Consider the following 13,017-nt stretch of genomic DNA (forward strand, 5'->3'; position numbering starts at 1 on the left):
TTTGATTTTTAAAGCTTACAATCAATTAATAAATTTTTAAATTGAAGCGCGGCGTTCAGTTCCGTCACTTAACACACAATACCTCTAAAATTCGGCGGAAAGAAACAGAGAGTTATAACACTAGGCTCTCTCTGCCTACCTTTCTACATGTGAAGATAAAGCATGAAGCTGTAAAAAATCTTATAATGATATAACACATATTTTCAGGAAGACGATATAATAAATTCGATAGAAGTAAGCAGTAACCGCCGCATGCGCGTGGAGCACATGAAGCCCTGGTCCCTGCACTTCAGACGCGCCTCCTTGGACTCTCGCTTTGGACAACTTGATGAGAAAACTTTTAAATCTAATGTCATGTGCTGTTTGGTTTTGTGGCTGTTTATTGTCGCTGTGCAGTATATTATACATTTTAAGTAAGTATTGTTTTTTTTAGTTTCGTGCTGTATCCTGGACTTAGCAGAGTAGGCAGAGAGAAGAAGAGAATCTAGTATAAAGACGAGAAAATGAAAATTTAAATATTTTATTTGTTGTGGATATTATTTGACGTTTTTATAATACTATCCACAATTTATAAAACAGAGTTCTTGAACGATTTCGAAGAGGCGCGGTTTCAAATTCCGCATCTACATAATTTTAATTCGTTTTCTCAAAAACTTTCCATATTTTTTCCAGTTGCTTCGTACTAGTGGTAACATTACTGATAATGACGTTGGCCCTGGCGCTATCCTTCGTGGTAGTGATGGCGGAAGAGTTCCCCCGAGCGCTGCCTCGCCTCGCGCAGTTCTCAGCAGGACTGAGTGGGAACAGAATGCGAAGGAACGTCCATATATGTTGCTTTGTTACTATTATGTCCATTTCTAGGTGAGCTTTGTTTGCTTTTTGTTTATTGTTTTAGATATGATTTATTAATTGAACAGAATAGATAATCTTAGTTTTTATTAATACAGTCAAATTATTATTATTAAAAATAATGCGGGACGGGAAGCTTCACTATGTATCCCGCATATCGCAGGGTAGGTAGAGGGAGGCTAGCATTGAGACACTCCGCTCTCCACTACTGGCCTCAAAAATAAAACAATATTCAGAACATTAATTTAATTTCAGCACAACCAAACTCTACATATGTCCGTTACTGACGATGCCCAATGCAATAGCAAACGCAACCAACACCTCTGGTTTAGAGAACGACCTGGTCGTATACGAGGAGCTGATAGGAGAATGTTACAAACCAGAATATGTGGTATTCACTTGGATCCTGTGCCTCGTGGCCTTGACGTCGATATTGAAATTGTATTACTTGATAAAAACTTTGCTGGCCATCATTAATGTCGCTATGTATGCAGTTCTGTTGCTGTCGTACTATAAACATGATAATGAAGAAATGGATGATAGGTTAGTGGAGTTTGTTCAGTGTGTGTTTATTTCTTAGAGTTCCGTACCCAAAGGTAAATAAGGGTCTCCATTACTAAGACTCTGCTTTCAGTCAATCTATCTGTCTCTCTGTATATTCCGGTCCCCATCAATACATCCTATATCTCATGGACCAGTTATAGTTAGACAGTTGGAATAAATTATTTTCATTACCTCGTAGAATAGACATTTCCCTTTCTCAGTTTCCGCTGAATTCTCGAGGTATTGAGTATTGAGTGACGGAACTCTACGCCGTGCTTTACCTCGTTACCAGAGCGGAAAAATGAAAATATTAATGTTTCCTTCCCCCGAGAGGGAATCAAATCCACAACCCGTCGCGATTACAGTCACAAGTTTGTGTCCCTACGCCCCGGCACGGTGAAACTAGACTGTATTTAGAGATGATTAACTTATTCTCTACCTAACATTTTCTTATCAATTTCAGCCCTCTTCGTTTCTACATACAAATGACAATCCTTATGATAATGTTTCTGGTAATAGTCGTATACCACGCGAGGCTAGTGGAAGTCACCTCGAGACTCGACTTTCTATGGAAATTGCAAGCGGAGACCGATCTTAGGGAAATGAAAGACACGCAGAGGACCAATAGACATCTGCTCAAGCATATCTTACCAGATCATGTTGTTAATCATTTTCTGAGCAAGGATAGATGTCCAGATGTGAGTTGTTTGATTAATGTCAGTGTTTTACATTGGGTGAGAGAATGGAGTGAACAATCACTTAGTTTTCTTTGCTCGTTAGTAGTTAGAGCCGTTAGAGAAAGGGTGTAGATATCAGGAGAACCTAGTGCCATTCTACCTACATTTTCTACTCAATCAATTTTTTTTGTATTGAGTAAGAAAAAATAATTACACAAATCTGAACTTTCAATGATCGATTTGAGCTTAGGTTACCATTCCCGTACTTTTTTTAAAATTTTTACAATTCAAGTTTCATTAGAATTTGAAATTTCTATGTAAAAATAATTTGTTATTTGCTAACAGGAACTATATTCTCAATGGCGTGACGAAGTCGGAGTGATGTTCGCAGGGATACCAAACTTCCACGAGTTCTATTCTGAGCAAAAAGCGGTGGACTGCATGAGGGTCCTGAACGAAATCATTTGTAATGTACCAATCGATTTATATTTATAATTTTATTATTAGTCCTAAGCTTAAATAATATTATTGTTTCAATATTTGTTTTCAGTTGATTTCGACAAGTTATTAATGCAACCGCAGTTCAAAAGTATAGAGAAAATTAAAACGATTGCCGCTACTTATATGGCTGCGTCTGGACTAAATCCAAATCATAAGGTAAGAAAGGAAATGTTCTGTTGAAATAATGATTCCATATAAAAAGGAAAAACGGAAAAAGTTTGTTTTTTTATTTAACTCGAGTCTGGAATTCGTTGAAAAATGGAGAACAGAAGTGTTTTAATGGGAACAGATTAACTTGACAGGTTCTCAGGTTTCCTACCCTGATATGTGCGGGTATTTTTTTTTATTTTTGGACTGGAGTCAATGTGTCAAAAATGATATTTTCATTACAGACAGCGGACGATGACTGCGACCATCTATGCGCTCTGGTGGACTACGCGTTCGCAATTAGAGAAGCGCTAGAAGACATCAACAAACACAGCTTTAACAAATTTGGTTTGCGAGTAGGTAAGTCTTATATATTTTATAATTGTCATTAAATAATTAGTATTAAAAATGTACGAACTTACAGTCTTATATATGGTACCTACTACAGAGTGGAACTGCTATCAAGAGACACTAATTTTGACCCTTGAAACTGATAACATTTAAATTAACTGACAAGTATTTACAAAAATAAAAAATAAGATTATCTCTCTATTTTCTTTCTATCAACGAAATGTGGATGATGCTTGAAGAACTTGAAGAACATAAAAAGAAAAGTTATAAAAGAAAATATTTATTTTATTAATTTTGGTAATCACATCTTACGAAAGGAATATAGCTTACTCATGTTTTAATGATTTTGTCAAGGTATAAGCTGTGGTCCTCTCGTGGGCGGCGTCATCGGCGCCCGAAAGCCAGTGTACGACATATGGGGCAACACGGTGAATGAAGCGTCTCGTATGGAGTCCACTGGTGCTATGGATCGTATTCAAGTTACGAAGTATACAAAACAGGTATGATATACATATTTTATATAATAAGTTTTGTTTTAAGCTTTTAATTCGTTTTTCATTTCTTCAGTCCGGTGTTGAGGGCTTACTTTTGATTATTTTCTTCTTGAGTGAAAAATGCGCAACCGTACTTTATTATTACATAAAACAAATAATAATGCCAAAATTACACAGATAAAAAAATCCAAAACGATTCAGGTATTAGAACGCCGTGGCTACGGCCTCGAAGCACGAGGCGCGGTGGAAGTAAAAGGCAAGGGGCGAATGGAGACGTGGTGGGTGACTAGCGTGCGTGCTCGCGGGGCGGGGCCCCTGCCTGCGCCGGCGCCTCCGCGTTCCTTGGCCGCGCTAGTATATACCATGTTGCAAGCGAGAAAACGCATTTATACGCATCCTCTGGATGCGCCTACGCAGGGTAAGTTTTGGTTTTTTTTGCTATCGCAATCGTAGTCGTTTTTTTATATTTCTATATTCCCCACAAAGGCGGGGTAGGCAGAAGGTACCGAGTGATAAAATACTCCCTTCCCATTAAAGAATATATTGTAGTATCTTGTACATAGATGATATGTGATAGATTGTAGTAGATTGTAAGTTCTGGCGTTTGAATGGTATTTGGGAGCCATGTTTCTTCAACTGCTTCATTTAGTGATTATCAATGTATAAAAATAAAATGTAATAATTATTTTATAGCATTAGACGGTAACATCCAAGGGCGGAGGGCGATGCGCGCCGGCACCGCGCCCAGCGCTCGCCGGCCTAAGACCCTTCATTCGCGCAGCAGACACACGCACACTTGGTAATATTTTTTTAGTTTCACAATGTATCTCGCACGAGGTAACGAGGCTCACAGGGAACCTAGTGTTAAGATACTCTCTACCGCATTCAAACATTTCGTTCCCTGTTCTGAAAAATAAAACTTCCACGTAATAAAACCGATTCAACATAGTTATGCCTTCTTGATCTGCCGAGATATATATGAGATCAAACTGCTGATATTTATAGAAAATTTTATTACCGTTATCAACAAATAGAAAAAGAAAAGTATTTTCTTTTTTTTTTATCAGCCACACACATCAAGGTAGGCAGTGGGAACCTACCTAATGTTAAGACACTCTGTTCCCCACTTTTCGCCGAATTCTAGAGGCATTGTGTGTTGAACTCAACGCCGCGAAAAAATGGAAAAATAAATTTAAATATTTCATGTCATGTCACACAACTAGTCATGTTTATAATAACACTTTATACCCCTACGCCGCGACTGGCTTCTGATTGATGAAATCATTATACATAAGTAGGTACATATTTTAGAACTGAGTGTTCTCATGATGAGTCATTAAAATACCTACTAATCTCATCGACTTTCAGTAACGGCACAGACTCGATCCGGCCGTACTCCAGCAGCATGGTAGCGCGGAGGCCCGACATGGCGCCGCCCGTCGTCAGCAGTATGTCCGCGCCGCACACGCCCACCGCAGTACATGGGTGTGCTGAACAGGCCTTCGCTGGAACTAAGTTGGGTGGGTTGAAGATTGAGTTGTTGATTGTGCTGTTCTGTATGGAGTGTTTGTTGGCTATAGTATTCTAGTTAAGTACATTAAACCTTACAACAGTTGGAGGACAACAAAGAAAAGAAGAACTAAATAAAAATAAAATTTCTGTAAAGACCTATTTTAAAACCTGTCCAAAACTTCCTAGATGATACCGATCAATATTATAAATAGAGTAGGTACCTACTTAAAAGAAAATTTGTATTCAAATATTTATTAATGATATTTAAAACATTTATACGACAGGCATCAGCGCAAGACTAAAAGCGGCAAGCTTCTCGTATCGATCCAGGCCAAGCAGAGATAGGTCGCCGAAAATTCGAGAAGAAACTAACGGTTCCAGGACTTCCGTAGCAAATGGAACACCGGGTTCTTTCCGACTACGATCTGTCACTACAGGCTCCTTCTTCAGAAGTAGAAATAAAGACAGGAGAAAAGAGGAAGTTAAAGAAAATAGCGATACTATCACTACTCGAATGTAAATATTATTTTAAAACTTTAATAGTCATTATGTATTAAGTTTTAATTAATTTTTATCCGCTGGCGCTGGCGCCACTATTTATTTATTTATTTGTATTATTAAATATAGATTATAAATTGTTCATAGATAACTGTATACAGATGACAGGTGTAGTACAGTGTATATTCTATTTAAAAAATCTATATTTAACGATACTTTTTAACGAATATTATCTGTCATTTATTACATATTTTAAAATAAGAATTAGTGTATTTTCGCTTTGTCTTTTATACCAAATCACAACTTCCCGCCTATAGGTACTTAGTTAAATTACTATTTAAAACTTTATTTTAAGAATATTTTTGTATTATAACAGTTTATTGAATGTTCCGCAGCTATGAACTAAAAGATAAACTTGTATATACATTAGAATTTACTATTCTATGATTACCTATTTATTTTTTAATTTATCAATGTGTCATACATGGATGTAACGTCCGCGTAAAGAAGATTCCTTAAGGACCTTCCCAGATAGCTAAGATTACGATAAATTAAGCATAAAATACGATAAATAATTTCTTATAAACCCCGTATAATTACGAAAAATATGTAAAAATAAAATATGGAACACTATATTATATGCATATACAAATAACTCAATGTCTTAATAGCAATTATGAAAAATGTGAGATATAAAGATATATAGAAATTAATATAAATATATTTAATTATCTATTATAATAAATACTATTTTTGAAAAAATATATTTCAAATCAATTTCAAATCAATGTAATGTAAATATTAGTATTCATTATTACGATAAAATATATCTTGTTAGAAATCTATATAAAAAACTTTAAAGATCTGTTAGATATTAACAATACCAAAGCCAAATAATTTATTAATATTATAAAAATATTCTAAATGTCGTATTTTAGTCTCCAAAATAAATGGTGAACAATAAAATATGCTTTTTTATTAAATTTTTGTTAAGAACGCGCGCCGGAACCGCGCTGTGCGCGGTGCTCGCGCGTGTCGCCCTCCGCCCTTGGATGTTGCCGTCTAATGCTATAAAATAATGAATATTTTTTTTGTTAAGAAATTATTAATCTACGGTAATGCGGCAAGAGCGCGGCGTGGACTTCCACCACACAATGTTTCGAAATTTCGGCAAGAAGAGAACAGAAGTAGTAGAAGCTACTAAAAAATAATTCAAGGGTGTCATCGTGCTGAATGACTTTACGCTTAAATGTAATCCCATAAAAAATAATTAATTTATTAAATTTAAAAAACAATAAACCAGGTGAAAATTATAAATAAACACAATTCAATTAATATTCGTGTATTTATACAAAAATATTGTGTTGACCTTTGTGATGTACAATAAATATACCACAGGCAGACACGCAGCTCACTCATCCAGGGTCCATACATAAATACAAATGTACATGTATGTATGTACCATACATTTGTATGACACAGCCATCTTATGTTTTGGAATAGGGTTTAGTACTTTTTGTAGGGCAAAGCTATATTTAGTACGACCGATAAATTGTGGCCAGAATGAAGTTAGCCGTAGATCGCTGCTCAGATTTGATTTTATGATTATTTTTTACCCAAGTTTACAATTGGCCCAGAAATTCAGAAAGGCCTCACTTCAAAGAGGCCGCGACTCATCGGCCGCACTGTATTGAAAGTTTTTATGTATAAGAAAAATTACCTATAGGAGGAGATTGATTTTTTTATATATTTTTTTTTCTACTTAACGCTTTATACCACATATAGCATGGTACAAAGAGAGAACAAAGTGTAAGAAAGACACTTAATTCTTTTCTTCCCGCTCGATTGAGAATCGAACCTACAACGATCCTATAGAAATTAATAGATAAACTTTGCTCTACAAACAGTACAAATATAAAATGACATACTATCTTATAAATAAACAACACACCAATTTCCGTTTCTTTACACAAACCAAATTAAATTCCGAAATACATTTTCAATAACGGAATGAAATCACTAAATTATAACTACTAAAAAGCGATCTAATAATACAAAATGGCGGTATAAATATAGATTATAATTAAAATTTAATGAGAAACACGTATAAGGCACTCTAAATATTGTCTATATATAATAATTTTAAATATCTTTAAACTATTATGTTTTAATAACGTTACATAAATATTGTTTTATAATATTTATTTTATACATAATCAGATAATATTACTCAAGTTAAATATTTTTAATAAATATTAATTCTACTTAATATCATTAACTATTAAAATTACAGCTCTACTTAGAGACGTCAATTAGAATAATTTAATTGAAATAATTAATGTCAATTAAAAACTAATCCACCTCTCCGAGTATGACTGTACTAATGGTATGGAAAGTGATTGCTTATTATTTATATATAGCATATGGCATAAATAATTCATGAAGATAATTGATGTTTAAATAATATTTAATTATTTAAAAAATGATTAAAAATAGAATAAATATATCGTAAATTACTAGTAATAAAAATCCAAAGTAATAGTGTGAATAAACATTACATAATTCAAGATATTTTAAATATATTCAACGAATATAATAAATAAAATATGAATAGGAATAAATGGCTAAGAGGTCTATTCTTTAGTAATATCCACTTCTGCTAAGTTAGTGTAATAGTTTTACGCTTCATATTTTCTTATTAGCAGAATCTGGAAACCTAGTGTTGAGACACTCCGTTCCTATTAAGGCACTATCGAGGTAGCAAATGAAAATATTATATATTTCATTTCCTCGAATGGGAATCGAACCCACAACCTTTACGTTTACAGAGGCACCTGCGCCAAGACTGGTGATTTATAATGATAAAGTTACTTAATTCATTAAAATTATTCAATAGTATATTATTATTATGTATTAAACTAGAACACCTACAATTGTACTATTTCCATCAGTTCTTAATACTTAATAATTAAATGAGCAGTTTAGGTTTTGTGCCGAATCAAGTCAAAATTTTGAAAAAAAAAGAAAACAAGGATCTATTCTGAAATATTTTTTGATAAATTGGAGTAGATTGCTTTGTCAATTTTTATTTTGGATTTACAAACTTTTTATGGCACCAATTATGAAAATTTGTAAATTTATTTAGAAATGATGGCATAAATTTCTAATTCATGTTAATTGTGATGTTGGAGCATCGGTGTTTGCAGCACTTCTATCCATCTGCAAATAAAAAAAAAATATTTATATGTGATATACGTTAAAAATGTAAAGTATTATATAATTACGGTAGCAATGGGGCAGATGTACAACATTTGACTGTTACGGGACGGCTGTGGGTTCGATCTCACACGGGGAGTAAAATATTTTTATTTCCTGCTATGATAATAAGACAAAACACACCGTGGGTTCTCGCTAGCTACCCTGTTATATGCGGGATAGAGCGTGAAAATTTTATTATTTAGATACCTACCTATTATATGTAAAGTGGCTATCCGCTCTAAAGAAATACACGTGATTCTTGAACTGCAATTTAAATACAAACTCCTTGTCGATGCCGTCGTCGGGTACTGGAGCGCCTACGCTATATCTAATCAAGAAAATGGAGATAGGTATAGTAAGTAATATGTTATATAACTATAACTAATTATAAATTTATTTATTTATTAAGTAACTTTAGTATATTAATAAAGTAACTTTAGTGTATCACATTTGTAGGCGCTTGTAATTTATTAGAGTTTAGAGGTGTCTGGCAGGCGTTTACAACAATGCTAAGTGTCTGGCAATGGAAATAAAATTTTAAAAGTTAAGCTAACGTTTTATGTCTTTTTGTAACAATTTTTTTATAATAGTAATGAACCTTACCCCAATAAAGGCAGCGAGGCGAGTGGCGATTGGTCTCTACACGTTTTGTAAAAAAACAATGTAAAAAGCGCAAACACCACCCATAGCTTTTGCCAACCGTGAGAATTCTTGAATTTTCTTAATAGATATCCTGATAGCTGACTCTGTAATACAAAATTAGATTATAAGTATGTTGGAGATTAAATTATTTTATAATAAATTGATCATTAATACTATCTCAAGAATTTAAGAGTGTTTTTGTAGTAAGTAAAATAACTATAAAGAATTTTTACATAGTTTCTAAATTATTATATCCACTAGCACAATTCCTTTTCTTATCCTTCTTATCTATTCCTTTCTACCCTACTACACACACACACACATACACACATATACGGACACGGGCGCACATACACATGCAGATATTTGACATTGAGACACACACGCACACGCACACGCACACGTACCCGCATGGCGAGGTGCAGCTGGTGGCGACGCAGCGAGGTGGCGCGGTGCCAGCACACGTGGGCGAGCGCGCCGCCGCCGGCCCCGCCCATGCCCGCGCCCGAACTGCTAGATACTTCTGCAGTGCTGGACTCATCTGTATAAAAGACAAATAGCTTGATTAATGTGTTTTCTATGCACATCATAAAAATACTATTTGTAAATAGCTATTGTATTTCCATAAGCTTTTCTTAACGTTTATTGTTTATATAATTTCAAGCGGGAATGAAAAGTAGTATTAAAACACTCCGTCCCACACTTTCCACCGGATTTAAAACCATTAAATTAACAACATAATCTGAACTGAGTGGAAATCAAACCAACAGCCGTCACACTTAATGTACACTAAGTCAATTATAATAACAAATACCATAATCCTGTAGATGCGGCGTCAATTGCGTATCAATATCTGCGGGGCGGTCTCTCGCCGCCTCCACTACGTCAGTGAGAGCTTCACTCCACCCGGTGAACTCTATATCGTTGCTGGTACTTAATATTATTTTTGTTTCTTCGTCTGTAAATTAAAAAGATAACATAATTGATTTCAAAGCAAAATATATGTAGGTAAAAACTTCAAAAATCTTCATTCATTCATCTTCAACTTCAATAAGCAATTTATGTTTCTTATATTTTTAAAATAGCTAAAATAATATAATTAAATTATTTGATGTCTATATCAATATTTCTTATTTTCAGTTATTTTTTTTACCATAGGTAATCTCACATAGCAGGGAAGTTAGAACCTAATATTAAGACATTCGATTCTCTGATACTTCTTTTTTTTGCTGCTTGTTTGTCTATCTCGGAAGTATGAATTATTTTCGTTTCCTCAACCTTATAAAAGAATTAAGCGCAGCTATCAGTTCCGCCACTAAATATGCAATGTCTCTAAAAATATTAGGTGAATGAGGAACGGGGTGTTTTAAATAGGTTCCTTCTTCCAACGTTGGTATATGCGGGATATAACGTGAAGCTAAGAAAATAACAATATTTTTAAAAAATACATACGGTTAATAACTAAGGAGTGTGGTAGATCTGTAGTCTCTAAACTCAGTTCGTGTAATGGTAGTACGGTATGAGCGCGGAACTGCCCACTCGAATTCTTCGATGCGAGGATTAATATATCGTTAAACTGTAAAAAGTATAAGAACAACCTTAATTTGAATAAATGTTAAATTTAATAAATAAACAAAAAACAACTTTTATTTTACTATAGCCAATTATTATACTAAGAAAAATAGGTACATTTTTTTATAGAAACTAAAAAAATATTATAAAATCAAATATAATTATAATGTAGATTAAATTAATGAATATTAACAATAATATTTACCAAAAACAGCATCCTTTGTTGCAACCCTTTAGAGGTGTGTGTGTACACACAGCCTAGTCTCACAAATTCTCTCTCGGCAACCAATAATTTATCATAGCCTATAAAATACAGTTATCCAATAAATAAATAATATTACAAGTGACACAAAATACTTTACATCGACATAATTATTTATAGAATTTTATTTTAATTATAAACCAATTGAAACAAAAGAAACACAAAATTACAGACATTTACCTAAGTACAAAGTCAGTCAAGTAAGTCGGTTAACCAGTTTTGTAGATTAGCTTGCAAGATTGATTACAGATAAACAGACAATAATTTGAAGTTATTCTTTAACATTAATAAATGCCTATAACGGCTATTCACATTATCCGAGCATAAATAAAAATCTACATACCAACAACATCTCTCTGTAATTGACACAAAGTGGCGTGATTCTCCACGTGAAGAAGCTCATTCTCTGCGGCAGAGGCTGCGGCACTCGCTATCTCGTACGCCGAACGGGCCGCTTTGCTTTTTAGTGTTGTGTGTAGTTCTGTTTTTGATATGATGGAAATTTGTTTACTTATTTTGGCGGTTTTAAAAAAAAACTATTTTGTTTATAAATTACGAGTATAAAATTTAAATAACATTGCAAAAAATACATATTTAAGAAAGTTAAACAAGTAATATTTTTTTTAGTTATACATCAATGTTTTTATTATATTTTTTAAATTTAATAATACGTACCATACGCCAGTCTCTTATAGTGATGTAACCGATGCAGAGGCCGCAATAGCAGACAGGCGAGAGGCAGCGGCGAAGTGCGGTCGAAGGCGGTGGCGTGGCGCGCCCCCTCGCCTCCCCGCCTCCGCGCGCTCTCCACTAGCGCTAGGGATGTGCCCACTTGATCTGTGTATTTGTTGTATGCCTGTGAAAGTTATATATAGGCGTTGTTATTTGTGTAGAGTAGATTATAGTGCAGTGGTACAGCGTTGTTGACATGACAGTTGTGGTTGTATTGTAGTTTAGATTCCTATGTGGAGGAATGAATTGTTTTTCTTTTTTTTCTGTTTAAAATACAAGCGCAGTTGTGCTCAGTCACTCTATCCTCATTAAGACACATCCGTTATCGTAAGTGGCGGAACTCAACGCCGCGCTTTACCTTTAGACCAGAGCGAAGAAATGAAAAAGTAAATATTTCATTTCCTAGAGTGAGTATCGATCTCATAACCACGCACGCTTATGACCAAGTCTGACATCAATTTATATTACGTATGATACTGATACTACTACTTTAAATAATACTTACATCAAATGTACTTGACAAATAATCGAGTAGCAATTCAGCAATCTTCTTATACTCAGGTTCTTCATTCTCTAAAAATTAAGTTAATGAAAATAAAAAAAATAAAAAAAGAAAATTATTAAATACTAAGCTAACAGTTTATTCCATAGGATGAACAGGCCATATCTAACACTTTTAGAGTATTATTCCTTACTTATAAAAGAAAAATACTTTTTTCATAATTCAACAGGTATTTCTAGAAATGTACCTTTCCTTTGTATTAGTATGACTTTATTTTAATTACCAACTAAACTAATATTCAAAACATATTTGATGGTACAACAGGTGATGATTTATTTCAATAAGTGCCCATCTAAAGCATGAATGTTAAGGCTTATTTATTCGGTCACTTGTCTATCAAAATATAATAATTTTATTAATTAATAATTCTATTGAAATATCACATATGCCCATACCTATCACAAAAATATTTTAAAT

At 33.9% G+C, this 13,017-nt stretch overlaps 2 protein-coding genes across 11 annotated transcripts in view; one reads left to right on the forward strand and one right to left on the reverse strand.

Moving 5' to 3' along the window:
• The window catches only part of Ac78C (adenylyl cyclase 78C), an 80,264-nt gene extending 73,726 nt beyond the window's left edge, over positions 1–6,538 (forward strand). For all 4 annotated transcript variants that reach the window (XM_085192722.1, XM_085192721.1, XM_085192725.1 and 1 more), the window contains exons 19-30: positions 208–413; positions 673–861; positions 1,105–1,392; positions 1,856–2,090; positions 2,415–2,535; positions 2,620–2,726; positions 2,963–3,077; positions 3,423–3,568; positions 3,764–3,980; positions 4,256–4,361; positions 4,931–5,082; positions 5,359–6,538. In XM_085192722.1, the coding sequence (XP_085048848.1) occupies positions 208–413; positions 673–861; positions 1,105–1,392; positions 1,856–2,090; positions 2,415–2,535; positions 2,620–2,726; positions 2,963–3,077; positions 3,423–3,568; positions 3,764–3,980; positions 4,256–4,361; positions 4,931–5,082; positions 5,359–5,594 (2,118 nt within the window). In that variant the 3' untranslated portion in view covers positions 5,595–6,538. The remainder of the gene's footprint in view (positions 1–207; positions 414–672; positions 862–1,104; positions 1,393–1,855; positions 2,091–2,414; positions 2,536–2,619; positions 2,727–2,962; positions 3,078–3,422; positions 3,569–3,763; positions 3,981–4,255; positions 4,362–4,930; positions 5,083–5,358) is intronic.
• Positions 6,539–6,898: 360 nt separating this feature from the next.
• The window catches only part of LOC146534291 (FERM, ARHGEF and pleckstrin domain-containing protein 1-like), a 60,889-nt gene continuing 54,770 nt past the window's right edge, over positions 6,899–13,017 (reverse strand). For all 7 annotated transcript variants that reach the window (XM_085192730.1, XM_085192727.1, XM_085192731.1 and 4 more), the window contains 10 exons: positions 12,544–12,611; positions 11,982–12,162; positions 11,650–11,787; positions 11,250–11,347; positions 10,925–11,048; positions 10,287–10,430; positions 9,880–10,013; positions 9,434–9,576; positions 9,042–9,158; positions 6,899–8,791 (listed from right to left, as the gene is read on the reverse strand). In XM_085192730.1, the coding sequence (XP_085048856.1) occupies positions 8,746–8,791; positions 9,042–9,158; positions 9,434–9,576; positions 9,880–10,013; positions 10,287–10,430; positions 10,925–11,048; positions 11,250–11,347; positions 11,650–11,787; positions 11,982–12,162; positions 12,544–12,611 (1,193 nt within the window). In that variant the 3' untranslated portion in view covers positions 6,899–8,745. The remainder of the gene's footprint in view (positions 8,792–9,041; positions 9,159–9,433; positions 9,577–9,879; positions 10,014–10,286; positions 10,431–10,924; positions 11,049–11,249; positions 11,348–11,649; positions 11,788–11,981; positions 12,163–12,543; positions 12,612–13,017) is intronic.

The sequence above is a fragment of the Heliconius melpomene genome, chromosome 11 (assembly GCF_056956725.1).
Source record: "Heliconius melpomene rosina isolate 202511_hmr_F chromosome 11, ASM5695672v1, whole genome shotgun sequence".
NCBI lineage: Eukaryota > Metazoa > Arthropoda > Insecta > Lepidoptera > Nymphalidae > Heliconius > Heliconius melpomene.